Here is a 17,523-nt window from a genome sequence, read left to right on the forward strand (position 1 = left end):
GTGGCACCAGAACTCTCTGACTGAGAAGGCTAAATGTCTCAGAAAACTACAGTTCCCAGAATCCCCTAGCATTGACCCAGGGCAGTTAAAGCGGTGTCAAACTGCATTATTTCTGCAGTGTGGATGCAGCCCTAGGAACCCTAGGCAGGGATGCCCAAACTCTGGCATTACAGGTAATTTTGGACTTCAACTCCCAGAACCCCAGAGCCTTGGCAAAGATGGCTGAGGCTTCTGGGAGCTGAAGTCCAAAAAACCCTGGAGAACCAGAGTTTGGGAATCAGTGAGCGCCAGCTCTCATAACAAAATAAGAGAGAGGGCGGGTCTTAAATAAACCCTGTAGTGCGATTGGCTAGCTCAGGTCTGCCTCGAATGACTGAAGCGCGGCTGAGCCTATCAGCACCAGAGGCGGAGGGACCGGCGGAGTCTCAGGAATGAGTAAAGCCACGTCACAAGGCCGGAGGAAGAGGCGGCGCGCGAGTTACGAGGAGGGAGGGAGGAACGGAGAAGGGGCGTGGCTTATCTAACGACTTACCTGGCCGCGCCTCTGTGTGTGTGTAAAAGCCGCGCATGCGCTCGTCTCGCACCTCTTTGAAAGGCAAGGAACGTTCAGGGAAGCCGGCCAATAGCCGCGGGAGGAAAAGGAGGAGGGGGCGTGGCCATTGGGCGGCTCGCGCGCAAGGTTCAGAGGTGAGCCATTTCCATTTAGGTGTGGGGATGGTGGCTGAGCGGGGCCTTTTTTACTCGCTCCGCGGCGAGCTTGAGTCCTGTTTCTCTTTACTTGCAAAAGAAGAGTAACGTCGAGAGGCCACTGAAGGAAGGGACATAACGATCCCGATAGAGAACAGTAAGCAAAACTCAAGTCAATGGTGGATGCCTAAACACTGAGCCTCGTAGGGCTGAGATAGGGTTAAAGTGGGCAGAGGTCTCAATAACAGAACTGTGTGCCAGGCTCTGTGTCATGCGGCTCAGGTTCTCAGGTGATTTACTGAATCAATATAGTGTTGTATTAATCATACAGTATATTAATTAATTAAAATGAATTGGTATTGTGAGATATTATTGTGCAGTGCGATGTGTTGCTTTATTTCGAGGTGCCCTGGTTGTGTCCAGTGGGCGCTTGGTTTTAGAAACAGGAGCATAAATGAGGTTTGCATGAAGGTGATCAGAGTCAGACTTGGCCTTTCCTTGATGGCTGCTCTTCTGGGGCAGTGTCTTAATCTGCCCACATCCCTCCTCCTGGCAAACAGTGCCTCAGGTTGCACTTAAATGGCAACTGAAAGTAACTCAGTGTAAAAACAAGGGCTTTGAAACTCTCAAGGCAAAGTCCAAGCAGACAGAGAAGGCGGGTAGGAGGGCCACACAGCTGCCTTGTGCTGGGTCAGGGCCAGGGACATGTCGCCCTCCATGTTCCCTCATCAGCCCCCCTTGCTTTTGGTGAGGGGCTTTTCCAGTTTACGGTGATCCTCAAGTGAACCGATCACAAGGTTTTCTTGGCAAGATTTGTTCAGAGGGATTTGCTTTTGGAGTTTATCAAACGGGAGGAATTTCTCTTAAATTCACATGAAAAGAAAGTGGGGCCAGAACGCATTCACTTAAAGTCACACAATTACGTGAATACGCATTGCATTCAGACTGGCTCCCCATTGCCCCAAAATAGCATGCCATTGCCTGAATTTGCGTGTGGCAGTAGTCTGTCACACAATAACATTAAACCCCGTGATTGCATTCAGATTGCCATTGGATTATACTTCCAATTCCCCTTGTCTGACAAACTCCTTTGTCTTCCTCTGAGGCTGAGAAACTTGCCTGAGGTCTCCCAATGCGTTTCCATGGTCGAGAGGGGTTCAAATCCCACTCTCGCAGGATCCTAGTCCAATACTCAGATCTGGCTGTGAGCAATGGCTAATGGCAAAATGTTGAGGGAGTTGTAGACCAAAGGATCTGGAGGCCTCAAGACCAGTGCTCCCTGACAACATTCATCCTCCTTTATTTAAACGGCTAGGGATCTCTTATTCTCCCACTCACTAGCAAATGTTGAGATCTGTTTCACGTGAGTAATAACTACTAGAATAGTTCCATCTGAGTGTGAATGTCTGGAAGGCGAATTCTGTTTCTGGCTACAGATGTAATAAGCAGCAGCTGCTGGGAATGGATTGGTAGAGTTGGATGGCAAGGAATAAGTGTGCCAGGGTTTGGGTGTTGTGTTGAAACAACATTACACAAACGTACACGTAGGTGTTAAAACTCTTTCAATCCATACTCTTATCTGGAGAAACCTGTTGTCACAAACCCTGTCTGAATTGCTTACGGGAAGCTGATGGTTGTTAATTATTAAAACACATTGATCGCAGTGGCTTACAGTATTAAATATCAAGAAAGAAAGAAGAAGAGGAATATAAAATGTTAAACTAAACGTAGCCACAATAAATTATTTGGTCAAACTTCATAACGTTAAAAATACGTGACTCTGTATTGTAATATGTAAGATTGCGTTTTACACATCCCTTTGAATGTTTAGAACCAATCCACAACTGTCTTTTTGTATCCCATTGCATTATAATTTTGCCTCCACATCTATGGAACTTTGCTTAGAGTACAGTGTCTGGCTTGAGTATTGTACCCCATCAGTATACCTGAAGTAGGAGACTGAAATCCATGAGCGCTCATGCTCAAATAAATCAGTCTTAAAGGTGTCATGAGATACCTTCATTTTAGACTGAAACAGATCACTTTCAAAATTAAAATGAACTCAGTGTTTTTTCAGTAAATGCAAGTGTTAATATCACAAGCAAAGAGATGCCTTTCCCATTATATATAGTCCAAACTGCCTGTTTCCACCTTTATGAAGATCTACTTTGAACTAAATTGGGTGTTCAGCTAAAGCTGACTATTAGTCCAGCTTTCAGTTGCATCCACTGGCTCCAAACATGTTGGGAAAATAGCAGAGGACAGGGAATGAAATGTATAATTCTGGGGTGCTTGTACCCTTCAAAACCATATGCCTTGCATGTGAGGGTAACACTCTAAACTACAAGAGTATGCCAAATTGACATTCAAACACATTGACACAAATTCCTTGTGGTTTTGACGCACATCCCCAGCCTAAAACTGAAGTAGTATATGATAAAATATCCCCGCTTCCACTTGATTTTGGTTGCTCTGGAGGGCTGGAGCATGATACCACAGCTTTCATTTTGGGAAAAGTGAAGTTGTATCATTTGTAGTTGCTGTTTGGAGGTTGTCTTGATGCTTTTTTCAGGGGGAGGCCAAGTATTTTACTGCATTCCATTGAAGGGCTTCATAACTGTTTGTAAATATGTGGGAGATTACGGTAGTTTTATGTTTCTAACTACATGAAAGGTGTCTTATGCTTTAATATTTTTTTATGTGCTTTTTCTTTCTTTCTAGGAATATGGCTATAATGATACACCTGAGGATGTATAGAGTATTTTTTCTTAGCTGCCTAGTTCTTCTGTCCTGCTTGATGTGTTTGGCTGAGGATCCCCACCCTGGTGGAAGTCATCATCCTAATGCACGCCTTGATAAAAACATGGTGCAGGATAAGGAGTATGTATTTTGTAAATTCATATGCAGTGTAAATGTTGGATTTGAGCTACCGATTCTTCTGAAGAGTATAGCAGTGGAGTTCAGTAATGCATGTTGGAAGCAGAGCTGAACAGCTACTTTCTCAAGCAACTGTGTGCCCCTAGGGGCAGTAGAAGTAAAGAGGTGGTTTAGGGCTTGTCTTATTTGTTGCTTCCTTGAACATAAACTAATATTCTGTTCTCTAACTTTATTTCAAACCCTTCTCTTCTTGCAGTCCTTCTTTTAGTTATGTAGACGTAGACAGTAATGCTCATTTTTTCTCAGTCAGGTATGCCAGCAAGGTACAGCAGTAACAGCTCTTTAGCCTGCCCTGTGGGCTCATGTAGCAACTCTGAGTTACTGCCTATAACTGAAACACTTCCCACAACTTAGGGTTGAACTTTTCCCCTCCAGCACCCACTGTGGACGTTGTTGTTGTTGTATGCCTTCAAGTTGTTTCTGACCTGCAGAGACCCTATCATAGGGTTTTCTTGGCAAGATTTGTTCAAAGGAGATTTGCCTTTGCCTTCCTCCTCAGTGGGTTTCATGGCCAAGCTGAGAATCAAACTCTGGTCTCCAGAGTTGTAGTCCAACACTCAAACCATACACCATGCTGGCTCTCTACTTACTGCAACTGAAAATGAAAAAAAACTAAATCAAATCTAGAAGTAACCACTTACATTTCTTTCCTCTTTCAATACAATTTTTTTGCCATAAAATTGCAACTCATAGTGACCTTCAGGAGTGGAATAATCAACTTGTTCAAGGGGAAGAAAAATACTATGCGGCAAGGAGGTAACTCCCAGGCCACAGAAACCTATTGAGTGCACTTTGCTCAATCCAGATGATGCAGTGATCAAAAGTACTAGGAAATTCAGAGAACAGTATAAAATTATGGTGGTAGAAGTTCTAAATTGTGAGTGAAGCCCCTGAGAAAGCCCTTTCTCGAGTCCCTGGAGGCTTGTGCACTTCTTCCCTTGAACTAGTGGCTTTCCACCAGCAGACAAAATCTTGTTATTAAACAGATATTTGGATTACAGATCTGATCAGTTCTTTCCTACTGCTCTGTGGCAGGTTGTTAGCAGTGCTAGAGAAGGTAAATTCATGGAATAACATACTTTTACACTAACGATAAATAAATACAAACCATGATAATTAATGAAAGTCTTCATGGGCAGCAGCAACATATCTCTGACGATTGAATGCTGGGATCAAGTGGTGGAAGGCAGATGACACCATATGAGCATCTTTGAAATTTCTGCCATGTTTCTTCTGCTGATGACAGAATGTTGGAAATGTATACAAACCTCAATTAATTAAGTAGATGTGTTCTAGGGCAGTACTTCTTTAACAAAAATGTTGTACCAGAGGCAGAAATAACATGGAAAGACTAGGTATAGGATCTTACACCACAGAAAAAAGCAATTAAATATGTTTTAGCGAACTTTTTATTCAAAATTAACAATATATACATGTATATGTGAAATGTAATAGCAAGTATTATTATTACATCTACTACTATTATGTTATATTTATTTACATCCTGCATTTCTCCCAAAATTGGGATTCAAGGCAACTTAATTTAAAAATACAGTGTGGCAAAAACATACAAAAAAGGGAACATTAAAACAAGGTTAAACTATTGACAGTATTAAAATGGTTTAAAACTGCACTTAAAAAGACAAAATGCCATTAAAAGATAAAGAGCAGTTAAAACTGATTGTTGCCTAGCAATGGAAGGACTTCAGGGAGGAAACCGTTCTGGTTTCCCTGGGAAGGGCACTCCAAAGAAGGTCTTGTTTCCCCACCAACCATGCTTATGATGGTGGTGAGACTGAGAGAAGGGCCTCTCCGGATGATCTTGGAGCCTAAGCAGGCTCCTATAAGGAGATATGGCTTGCCAGATAGCCTGGACCTGAGCCATAGTGGGCTTTATTAGTCATAAACAGCACTTTGAATAAGTAACCAAAACATTGTGAACCTTCTAGAAAGTACTTGAAGGCTTCTTCCAAAATATATCCAATGATCATGTATTCCTTTGCTAGTCACCACTTACTATTTCCATTTTGGCAGCTAAACTTTCAAATTTGTCCTTTTTCAACATGCTGAATGTAGTTGTTCCGTCAGGCTTATCTGCCCTTCCTGCTCTCCCCTTTTCTCTCTGTTTTGCTGTTGCATGCTTAGTGAGGGATTTGGGAGCCATCTGTTTACCTTGCCTGTTATAGGCAGGCACACATGGCTACAGTAGGATTGGCAAGAATAGAATCCTGCTTGTTCCCAGTTTAAACTTTGTTTTAATGCAAACACACTGCTGTAACCCAATATTAAATGTCTGTTTCTCCAGTCCTCCGTCACCATCCTCCCAGTCCCAATGCTGCTAAAAAAATTCAGCTAGACAGAGGATGATGAGGAAAAGGAGCAGGAGTGTGAGCAGGAAAAGGATGATAAGGAAAAGGAGCAGGAGTGGGGAATGAGTGTTTCACTCATTCCCCAGCATCTACCAGCAACAGACAGGTACACAATTAAGATTTAATAACAGAGTCCACTTGGTTCATTTAGAATCCAGGAAGTTGTTTTCACTACCAGAACTGAACTATTTTTACGGTCCTTTCACCCAAAAAGCAAATTCTTGATTACTCAAATTGTATTTATTATAGCAGCCAAATGCCAAAAAAATAACAGACTTTTCTTTGGCACAGTTAATGTCCTTCTGTTGGCATATAGGGAAGGTGTTTTAAGGGCATTTTGAAGGAGAGTAGAGTTTGCTTTAATAATGTTCTATGTATTTAAGATATGAGCCATTTTTGTCCTTGAATGCAAAACCTATCATGATTTCAGAATAAGAAAGAGTATGGAAAATTTACTATGTTGAATTATGTACATTCAATATGCACTGCACTGATATCAGCTGGAGATTCTGGGAGTTGTAGTGCAGTACACTAAATTTTCTAAGCCAGGGGAAAAGATAAGTGCTTGTTTGTTGGATCTGGTATAAAAAATTTCTTCCCTTGCAAAACTGTTTTTTATTTGAATGGTATTAAATATGTAAAGTTTGGAATAGCTACATTTCACGCCAGCCCTGCAGTTGCCTGTAAACTCTAAAGGGAACAATAAGAAGCAACATTGGATATTCTCCTTCTAAAGTACTCTTAGATGTGTATGTTGTCTCTCAGAGTTTAAAGTACTGTGGCCAATTGCTTTGTTGCAACGCATTTGTCTTTACATAAATTATTTTAGCAATCTGAGTTTAACACAGGAAAAAAAATAATTTTGCTTCTGTTCTTGAACTATTGAAAGTCAGAAAATCTCATTGATCTGCATCAAATCACCCAGAGACAGTGTAGGCTTCCATGTCAGTGGGGTGTTGAATCCATTATGGGTTTTCTTCTGAGCTTTAAAGGAGCAATCCAAGGTGGTGTAACTGTTTTGGGTTCAGCACCTTGAATAGCTCCTTTAAATGTCAGACTGAAAAACACAACCAAGTCATTGGATTCTGCATTGCCCATATGTCTCAAGATATTTTTTATATCTATGATAGTAATGTCCAGACTAAAAGGCAGCCAGATCTCCAGTATGGGAACAATATTTTCAAAATCTTAGATTGTTTCATAATTAGCCTGCTTATGTTACTTCACAATTTCCTGTGAAACCCTTTTGCAATCCCCTTTTCAGGGCCAAACTACACATAGTGTCAATTGAGTTGGTTGAGTTTGCAAATGTTTTTTGTTAGGTGCACATCAACTACACAGAAAAACTGGGAACTTTTTCTCCCTGTTGAACGGTGAAGAGGAGGCACGTAACTCTTTGAATGATACCCTGTTAATAATTGCTGTTGTGTGCCTTCAAGTTGTTTCCAACTTATGGCCACCCTGAGGCAGACCTATTATGGGTTTTTCTTGGCAAGATTTGTTCAGAGGTTTGCCATTCCCTTCCCCTGAGGCTGAGAGCATGTGACTTGCTGAAGGTCATCCAGTGGGTTTCATAGCCAAGCTGGGAACTGAACCCTGGCTTGTTAATATATACTTGTATAAATGTGGCTAATCTGTGTATGTGTCTCCTTTTGAACCATGTGCATGCAGCTGTTTTCTAGTCATTTGCACTCCATCCAAAGCCTTCCTCCCAACAGCTGTGAAGCCTTAGGAGAGTCTGCTGCTGCTATTTACCTGTGGGGATAGGGAGGGATGAGGGAGATAATTCATATGATTAAGATACAACAGGTCTAGGCTCTGAGGGGAAGGGAAAGAAGTGTGCACTCCATCTGCGACCATATGCTTATGCCTTTTTCTAAAACGAACTGCTTCTAAATTGTCTGAGTTGCCTTCCCATCAATAAGCAGCGTCAGCAGAAGTTCCTCCTGGATTTTGACAGCTGTTGGTGGGGAAAGGGCATAGAACTGCACAGGCAGAGTGTTACTCTCTACCTGCTCAACCACTGCCTTTCTATCCATACCACAAGTAGGTGTCCTAATTTGAAGATGATGTTTGCATTTCATGGAAAGAATTTGCGAAGCTGTTTCTTGTAGAGACCCAAGCAGGAGAAAAAAAGACAGAGTTGGATCTTCTCTCTCTACAATCTTAATTCTTCTCACACCTCCCTGTCAGCTGCTATTCACAGAAGTAAAATATGCACGTTAGAGTATTCACGCAACAAGCTGTGATGATTACAGCTAGCCCTTGGTATTCACTGTGGTTTAGTTCCAGGACCTCCTGTGGATACCAAAATCCATGGATGCTCAAGTCCCATTAAATACAACAAGGTAGTAAAATGGTATCCCTCATATAAAATGTCAAAAACAAGGTTTGCTTTTTGGTATTTATATATGTTTGGAATATTTTCAAGCCATGGGTAATTGAATCTGGAGATAAAGCATCCATGGATATGGAGGACAAGCTATATGTATCTTGGCTTCTGGACTAAAAAAAAAAAGAATTCAGTTCCAAAAAAAAAATTGTGGGATTTAAATAGCCTCTCATCTTTGATCAGAGATAACAACAAAGGGACCTTGCAGGCTAGATAGGGAATCTCTGTGAGCTGCATCTAGTTCAGGTGATTCAGGGTAAACCAAGGTTTTCCACTCCCTGCCTTATACTGTTCTGCTTAACAGGTTGAATTAGTTGTACGTTTTACAGTTGTGATAATCTTATTTCACAGCCATATCATGGAACATTTAGAAGGAGTCATAGACAAACCGGAATCAGAAATGTCACCACAAGAGCTGCAACTCCATTACTTCAAAATGCATGACTACGATGGCAACAACTTGCTTGATGGGCTTGAGCTTGCCACTGCAATAACACATGTGCATAGAGAGGTGAGGACTGGAAATCTAGTGGGCCATATCCAGGAGCAAGGCCGCCATGTGTAATATTTATGTTAATATTTTTCTATCATTCAGTTTATTTTTTTTAATGCATGTTGAGTCTAAAACTAGCAACTCTGGATTCTTTCCAGAAAAGATTGCATCCTAAACTGAACTTGAAGTAACCACTGGCTTACAGAACTCAAGTGGTTTGTGGGCGAGGGATGAAAAATCCTGCAACGCTGCTTTAGGAGAAGGAGGTCAGATTAAAATTTAGGCAGAGATCCTGCATTGTTAGGCACAGCAACAACAACAGAGCTCCATGTTCACAGCTACATGTGCTGATGCTACCCACAAAAACTTACCTCTTAAGCCAGGCAGCACTCTAGCTGAGGACTTTTCAAAGCACTGCAGATTAAGGTGCTGGGAAAAGATGATTGCAGCCCTCTCCCAGTCAAGTTGTTAATGAGACAGGCATCTGTAGAGACCTCTCAGGGTTCAGCTGTACCTGCTTGTTCCAACACGCCCCATGTCCGGGAGAATGCTGCAGTCATCCTGTCCCAGCATTCTGATCTGCAGTGCTTTGGAAACCCTTGGTTTGGGGTGGTGCCTAGTGTAAGAGGTAGGTTTGAGGTCTCATTCTTTCATTATTAACCATAATCATGAATCCCAAAAGTCAAAAGATTGTGAGTCTGGCTTACAATCCTGAAAATATCCAGCCCTAGGATATTGTAGCTTTTGAATCAAGACCCACCTTGGCCCATACAAGTTTTTTCCCTCCTCATTGTCTACTTCCTAGCAAAGTTAGTACATTCTTAAAGCAATTCCCTCAAGAATTCTGATTTTTATACATCCTGCAAACCTTTTGCTTTGCTGAAACCATCCACTTTCTTTTCTTGTAGGAAGGAGGTGAACATACTCCAACTATGAAAGAAGAGGAGCTAATTAGCTTAATAGATGGTGTCTTGCAAGATGATGATAAGAACAATGATGGATACATTGACTATGCTGAATTTGCCAAGTCATTGGAATAGCAATAATCTTTTCGAAAAATACTTTCTTTCATGTGACCCAGCACAATGTGATTCTTTACTGTTTGGTTGTATGGGCTACTCCTTGGGCTGCAAAATGAGTAGTAGTTTCAGTGGACTGTTGTGAAAGTTATTTAATGACAGGTTAATTTTTGCAGAAATCCAGTCATAATTAAGCATAAACGTTGCAGGACTGAGGGTCTGAAATGTAATCATAAGTTAAAAATGACAACATAATTCAGTGCTTAATCGTGATTTTGAATTCACCACTCCCTTTTTTCAAAAATGAAGGCGAAGCCCCATACCTGGGGGGAGGGCTCCCAAAGGGCTAAATCTAGTTGTTAATCTTGACTAGACTAAACAAAATGAATCTAGGAAATTTACAGTGTTGACTCATTGAATCAGGAGGTCTTTGTCTGGTTTAGGCCCAAATCTGTTGATGTTGTAGAAAAGGGCAGATATCTAATTTAATTGCCATTAAAATTGATGTTAATGTAAAAGTGCTTAGTATCTGTTTACATTGTTTCCTAAATATTTAGAAACCTATATACCTGTATATCTACATTTCTATATTTCAGATATCTTCTCAGTATTGTGGTGGATTTTGTTCTGTCCTAACTTATTCTTATAAAAGAACTGGGGTTTTAAAAATAATAAGAATGTGTGTGCATATACGTACATACACGTGCATAGATACAAATGGTTGTTAGCATTATACCATCAATACAGTATTTCTCTTCACAATTCATTTTCAGAAAATGTAGATTAACTACCACTCTTGGTAAAGTCATTCACTATTATTCCTCTGTTACTTAACTGAATTTTATAATCACAGTAAAATGCTGCCTTGTTAAGGTTCTCATCAGTGTACCTTGACTTGAATTCATGGTGTTAACTATGAAAATAATTTGTATTTTTTTTCTAAAACTCTTTAAAGAGTGTGTTTAAATACTTGAATGGTCTGCTTTTATAAAATAGTTTAAGAATTACGTACAACTTTTGTTTCAGTGGGGAGTACATTAGCCTCTTGCAGATCTAAAACAGTATGTTGATGTCTCACTTGATGTGTAAATCCAATGAGAAAGTGTTAATTTTTATTTAATTAGATGGATCATATTCAGTGACAAAACCCTCACATGCTCTCTGTAAATTGCATAGAGACCTATTTTCTGTATTAAAACTATTCTTATATGAAGTGCATTTGTAAGAAAAAAAATCCTTCCTTTGTTTACTGTGCAATTAAAAAAAATGATTGTACTATCTTCATAACAGCTAAGTTATTGCAGTTATTTATGCTAAACACAAAATTAATACAACATGCTGAGCATTCTGCAGACTTTGGAATGTAGTGTTTCTCTGCAAAAAGAAAAATAATTTATGTGTCTCTTTTCAGGTGATTTACATACTCAGTCTTACCTGAAGGCCATTCTCAAGTGATCCAGTTAGTGTGGTTGACCCACCTAGTTGCTTTCCACAACGCTCTATTCATGCCTTCTGTTGAGAAAGATAATGTGGGTAATGTGTGCTTTGTGGCTGCTGCCTGTACCAGCTCCCCCATACACACAACTTCCCTTAATACTATGGAACTTTGAATAGAACTGTTTGGAATATTTGCCTGAATCCTACTATTTCCCCCCAATCTTCATTGTTTAATGCAGGAGCTGGAATTCCGGTTTCTCTACTGAAAGCCGCATACCTTGTTGGAGCAGTTTGGGTAGTGGGCAGGAGAGTGCAAAGACATTGCATGCTCATATTTTGAAATTTGGCCAAGAATCACAGATTTTGAGCACTGGCGGGGAATAGATCATTAGTAAGATATAGGTAGGCTTGAAAAAGGTCCAAGGAGTTATCAAAGGTGCCTTTGAAAAAGCCAGAAAAATAATGAAATAAAGCTCTTTTTAACTAGAGAATGTGGCTCTGCAAATAACACTCATCTTTTACTAGCCCTTGCTAGCTAGTGGTAAGGAATGCTGGAAATTACTCTTCAGTGCTATGTGGAGGGTTGCATGACTCCCACCTCTGCATCAGATGAAACTCAATCTTAATTGGAAGGAACCACAGGGGCCATCTATTTTAACCCCCTGCTATGTAGGAATACACAAATATCAGGAGTAAGCATTGTGCAGAGAAGAATGTCCACCCAATGGCTTTATACTCTTTTCTGCCTTTCCCGGCTGTCCAAACAGTTGAAAGTTTTGAAGAAATGGAGACAATTGTTTGCTCCTGGAGATGTATGTATCACTGTTCCAGTGTTTCTCGATTCTAGTCCTCCCACCCCATTTTATAAACTGCACAACCATCTCTGGGTTGCTGGAGAGTGAGGGGATCAGCAGCAAGGAGTCCAGCTGTTTTCCTGGACACACTGCAATAGGCACTGGCAGAGCCTTTCAAGGCTTCTTGGGAAGTTTATAGATGACATCCACCAGCAGGTCAAGCTAAAGGCAAATAGCTGAATGCATTGCTGCTGATCATCCCAATGAAATCCCAGTGTAGATACAGAATTGTTCTGTAATTGTTCTGGTTGGATTTTTTTTTTCCAATTGTTGTAGAATAAGCTGAAGCACCTTTACATCACAAGAAAGTCTCTGAAAGGCAGGAAGATCAGCTTAATCATGGAGAGATAGTATACCATGTGTTGCAGCTTATCTTTTTTTTTTAACTAATCTTGTTATTTTACTTATAAGACTGAAGTTGTTAGATTCTGAGCCCAGGTATTTGATTTTTTTAACCTGAACAGAATGGCGCTCCCTACTCTCTCCTCTATTCTCCCTATTCTACAAAGTCCTGGTTTTATAGTAATAGCAAGTACATTTCTATACCACTTATCAGTGCACTTAAACACTCCCTAACCGGTTTATAAAATGTAAAGTAATTGCCCCCAACAATCTGGGTACTTTTTATAGTTTTTTGGGCAATGTGGCCATGTTCTAGGAGAGTTTCTTCCTGACATTTCGCCAGCATCTGTAGCTGGCATCCTTAGAGAATGCATTCTGTTAAGATGCCAGACACAGATGCTGGCGCAACATCAGGAAGAAACTCTTCTAGAACATGGCCACATAGCCCGAAAAACCCACAAAACACTATGGATGCCGGCCATGAAAGCCTTCAACTTCACAATCTGGGTACTCATTTTAGTGACCTCAGAAGGATGCAAGCCTGAGTCGAGCTTGAGCCCCCTTGGCTGGGATTGAACTCGCAACCTTATGGTTTGAGAGTGAGTGGCTGCAGTATAGGCATTTAATCATTGTGCCACCAGGGCTCCTATTTAGTCCAGCTTTGATCATTTCAGTTCTAAATTAGGGCAAGATGAGGAATCATTACTACTATCTTTATTTGGGAATAAGAAATCCTTGCCAATCTACTGCAGTCATTAAGATGGCTCCAGATCCATCTTATTCCCCCTGTCAGGTGTTGCTCGGTATGTGTATTTTGCGTTGCTGCCCTGAGTACTCATTGTTCCTTGAAGCCATGTGGAGGAGACACAACAAATTGCACAGACGGCAAGATGATTTTATTGCTTGTATTTAAAAGGGTTTAATTGCTTCTCAGCACATGGGAGCCTTCAAAGGCAGGTACAGGGAAAGATAAAGAGGTATATGGTCAGAATTCAGGTAGGTGTTAAGTGTACATTACAAGCATGGATGTGCTTTTTCAGGTGCTGTAGGGGTTAATATTCCCATCTCTGGTATTGCAACTCTTGACTTATTGAAAAGCCCCAAAGCTGCCTCACAGGCGCATTCTGTGCTTCAAGGTGAGCAGGCAGAGTTGGCAGTGCCCAATTGGGAAGCTGTTCTGCCAGTCAAATAATGATTCTTTATCTAGAGAGTCAAGCATCCACAGCTTGAAAATACTGAAATAAATATACAAAGATACCTTCATTTTGCATTTTATATAAGGAACTCCATCTTACTATCCATTGTGTTTAATGGGACTTGAACATCCATGGATTTTGGTATCCATGGGGAGTCCTGGAACCAAACCCTAGCAGATACCAAGGCCCCACTGTATTTATTTCTCACTTGCTTCTCCTCATGGAATGAGTTATGGAACGACAACAATTAGCAGACAAACAACAATCAGATCTTTCTTGCTTGCTGCGAAAGATGGAATGGCCATACAAGATAGCTTCGGGTCTTTACAGTAAGTTGAGGTCAGTGGTATATAATTCCAGAGGGGAGGATTCTTTTTCCTTGAAGCCTACTCTGCACCTTTTAATAGCCTGTAACTGTCAGGTTTTATAGAAGACCCCAACCCAGTGACATCACCAACTCTAATGATACTACTGCCCCAATCTGATGCCACTGCTGTGCTAAAATGGCCAACTGCCAGCCCAGTTGGTTTCTGTACATGAAATGGAGCTGTTACCCAAAAAAACTGTGGTCTTGATAAGGCACCTACAAATTGATATGTTTGAAGGAAATGTAATAGTTCAATAAAATACCTTGGCTGGAGCAGCATTCAACCTTGAGTTCTTAACCCTTTTTATTCCAATTCCAAATCACACAGAACTCCAGAGGCAATTCCAAATAGGTTTTTCAGTTTTATTAATAAAATAATAAACACAAACACACATGCATAAGAACTAACGAAGCAAAGATGGGAGAAGAGGAAAAGTGAAGGCCTTGCTAACAGTGATACATTACTGATGTTGGAGCCTGGTTCCAAGGGGCGTCCGGAACGGAGATGGCTCAATAGCCGCCTCGGCAAATGGGGTGGCTAATAGAATGAGCAGAGTGTCTACCCAGTCCCAAACTAGATCAAATTGCTATTGTCTAGGTAGTGGTATATATCAGAAGCTTTGTTAACTGAGATATGCCTGTAAATAAGTCTTTAATAATAGATTTTTAAAAAAATAAACTAATTTTAAAACCAGTTTTAAAAATGCTGTTGGACTATGATCTGGGTTGTACTACAGTTCTGGAGACCAGGCTTCAATTCACTGCTTGGCCATGGAAACCCACTGAGTGATCTTGGGCAAGTCACACACTCTTAACCTCAAAGGATGACTATGGAAACCCCTTCTAAACAACTCTTAGCAAGAATACCCCATGATAGTTTTATTTTAGGTTTGTCATAAGTCTGAAAGAGCAATGCATCTTGGAAATGAAGGTACACATCATTAAGATTTCTTTCAAATGCTCTTTAGCCACTAGATGGCATGGTTGATCACACTTGCTACTTTTAAGCTTTTAAAATTAGTGTTGAACACAAGAACAAAATAGGTTTGTTGTGTGTAGATTTCCCCCCCTTAATTACAGGCAATCTCTGGTTCATCACCTCTGAGTATTATAAAAGGCCAGATTATCTCTCTCTAAGCTCTCTCAACCTTTCTTTTATTATGAAAATGCACTCATGCCAGCAAAAGGGCATTTAGAACTCCCCACACTAATCATCACATAATACACACCCCTCTTTCATTAACGTAATAATTCTGTCATTAAACAAGCCAAAACTCTTCAAAATCACCTGTTCTTGCCAAGACTAATAGATGAAGCCAAACACTTTGTCTGGGGGCCAAGACACTTAAGTTATGACAAGCCAAAGGATCTTATTTTTTTAAAAAGAAAGAAAAGAAGAAGAAATAGGTGATCTCATTTTTCCCTCCTCTTCAAATTACTAAAACACCTTGTCTCCCCAATATTTCCCTGCTGTCCTCCTAAGGATCTGGAATGCAAGTCTATCTGTGACATTTCCAAGATGCCCTGGTGACATTTTGCTAAATTGTGAATGGGGTGTGCTCTAAAGGAAACCCTTGAAATGGGAATATGCAAAAATGATAATTTCTCCATAGTTGCAATCCAAAATTCCCTCAGTGCAGCATAAATATTTACATGTAGAAATATGCTGCACCAACACTACGCATTTCCACATGCAGAAAAAGCAAGATTATGCAATTAAGCAATTAAGAGGCTGTGCAGACAGTCCCTTTGCATACTGATATTCCAGACTACACAACTATGTTCAAATTTGAAAACATCTTTCTTCTGAATTTCCATGAAGGAGAATTGTTTGTAGTTGCATCATATTAACAATGATAAATATTTCTTTTCAGCTCATTTCTTGTTTTTATAGGAAAATAAGATTTTAAAGACTTTTCTTCTTTACTCTTCCTTACAGCTGTTATATCTGTCCTAAATCAAGAACTCCCTTAACTTGTATAATGATTGTGTGTGTGAATAGAATAGACAGTTCTACATTACCAACTTTATTATACACAGAGCTTTGAAACATTGCTTTTCTGGATTACAGCTCCCAGAATCCTCTACTCAAACTAACCCTGGCTAGTGGCCGGTCTGGCTGGATAATTCTGGGAGCTGTAGACCCAAAACACCCATGCTGGCTGGATTCGTAGAGCTGGGGCCCCCCAATAATAACTTTTCCAAATTATGAGGTATTCCTGGTCTAGTTAGGGATGGCTTGGTCTTGAACTAGCAAATAACAGATTTACAAAAGACCTTCTGATGGAGAGCAAAGCTGTTAGAACTGGCTTGTTGATATTGTTATTGTTGTTACTTATTATTGTTACAGTGGGCCCTTGGTATCCACTGAGTTTTGGTTCCAGGATCCTCTCATGGATACCAAAATCTGTGGATGCTCAAACAACAGCATAGTAAAATAGCATGCCTCATATAAAAGTAGCAAAATCATGGGATGCTTTGATTGAGAGTTTCTGCATGGCAGGGGGTTGGACTGGAAGGCCCTTGTGGTCTCTTCCAGCTCTGTTATTCTATGATTCTATGATTTGCTTTTTAGAATTTATACATTTTTTGAATATTTTCAAGCCATGAACAGTGGCTAAAGAATCCGTGGATATGGAGGGTTGACTGTATTTTATAATTTATATCCCACCTTTCTCTTAAGAATGGGACTCAAGATGGCTAACAACATTTTAAAACAACAGAGATTAAAACACTACAAAAGTTAAATAAAAGTATAAAATATATGATATGGCTTGATACAATTGCCTGGATTTTTCACTCTCTTTGGAGGTGTTACTCTGGTGACAATTCCATTTCGGCATTTACCATTGCACCCCACTATTGTCCCCCTGGCCCTAGGATCTGCTGCTGGGGTGGCCTCTTCATTTTGCTTAAAGGTAGGGTTGACCCTAACCCCAGACCACTCTCTAGAACATACAATGACCCTTGGAAATAAATATTAATGGATAATTTCTGATGAGAGAGCCAGTGTGGCATAGCGGTTTTAACTTTGGAGTATGACTCTGTAAACCAGAGTTTGAATCCCAGTTTGACCATGTAAACCCACTGGGTGACCATGGGAATGCCACACTCTCTCAGCCTCAGAGGATAGCAATGGCAAACCCCCTCTGAACAAAACCTGCCAAGAAAACCCATAATAGGTTCGCCTTAGGGTTGCTCTGAGTTGGAAATGACCTGAAGGCACACAATAAGAACAACAAGAACAACAATTTCTGATGAGGAATGAGAATTTTGATTTCTTCTTCCCAAATATCAGGAGATGTGTTCTAATGACTTCTCTCTCTCTCTGAGCTTGGAAAAAGAGCTTGTTTTGGGGTATAGTCTTAACTTTAAAGGAGCTATCCAGTCTGCTGAACCGTAGCCCCTTGTATATCTTCTTTAAAGTTGA

The 17,523-nt window shown here is 40.4% G+C and overlaps 1 protein-coding gene across 3 annotated transcripts; it reads left to right on the forward strand.

Annotated features, from left to right (window-relative positions):
- Positions 1-533: 533 nt before the first annotated feature.
- Positions 534-11,177, forward strand: MCFD2 (multiple coagulation factor deficiency 2, ER cargo receptor complex subunit). Of its 3 annotated transcripts, none has more exons than XM_042445452.1 (4): positions 534-687; positions 3,409-3,567; positions 8,737-8,896; positions 9,787-11,177. In XM_042445452.1, exons 2-4 carry the CDS (start codon positions 3,413-3,415, stop codon positions 9,916-9,918), a joined length of 447 nt encoding a protein of 148 aa, XP_042301386.1. In that variant the 5' UTR covers positions 534-687; positions 3,409-3,412; the 3' UTR covers positions 9,919-11,177. The 3 variants fall into 3 exon arrangements, with proteins under 3 accessions (XP_042301386.1, XP_042301385.1, XP_042301387.1); XM_042445451.1 differs by lacking the exon at positions 534-687 and adding an exon at positions 694-844; XM_042445453.1 differs by lacking the exon at positions 534-687 and adding an exon at positions 841-977.
- Positions 11,178-17,523: the final 6,346 nt, after the last annotated feature.

This window comes from Sceloporus undulatus, chromosome 1 (genome assembly GCF_019175285.1).
Source record: "Sceloporus undulatus isolate JIND9_A2432 ecotype Alabama chromosome 1, SceUnd_v1.1, whole genome shotgun sequence".
Lineage (NCBI taxonomy): Eukaryota > Metazoa > Chordata > Lepidosauria > Squamata > Phrynosomatidae > Sceloporus > Sceloporus undulatus.

What these genes read in the sequence shown, in the direction of transcription:
- MCFD2 (XM_042445452.1), top strand. Translation starts at nt 3,413, where the DNA reads ATGGCTATAATGATACACCTGAGGATGTATAGAGTATTTTTTCTTAGC. An exon ending in AACATGGTGCAGGATAAGGA is followed by an intron (nt 3,568 to 8,736) that starts GTATGTATTTTG and finishes CTTATTTCACAG; the next exon opens with CCATATCATGGAACATTTAG. An exon ending in TAACACATGTGCATAGAGAG is followed by an intron (nt 8,897 to 9,786) that starts GTGAGGACTGGA and finishes CTTTTCTTGTAG; the next exon opens with GAAGGAGGTGAACATACTCC.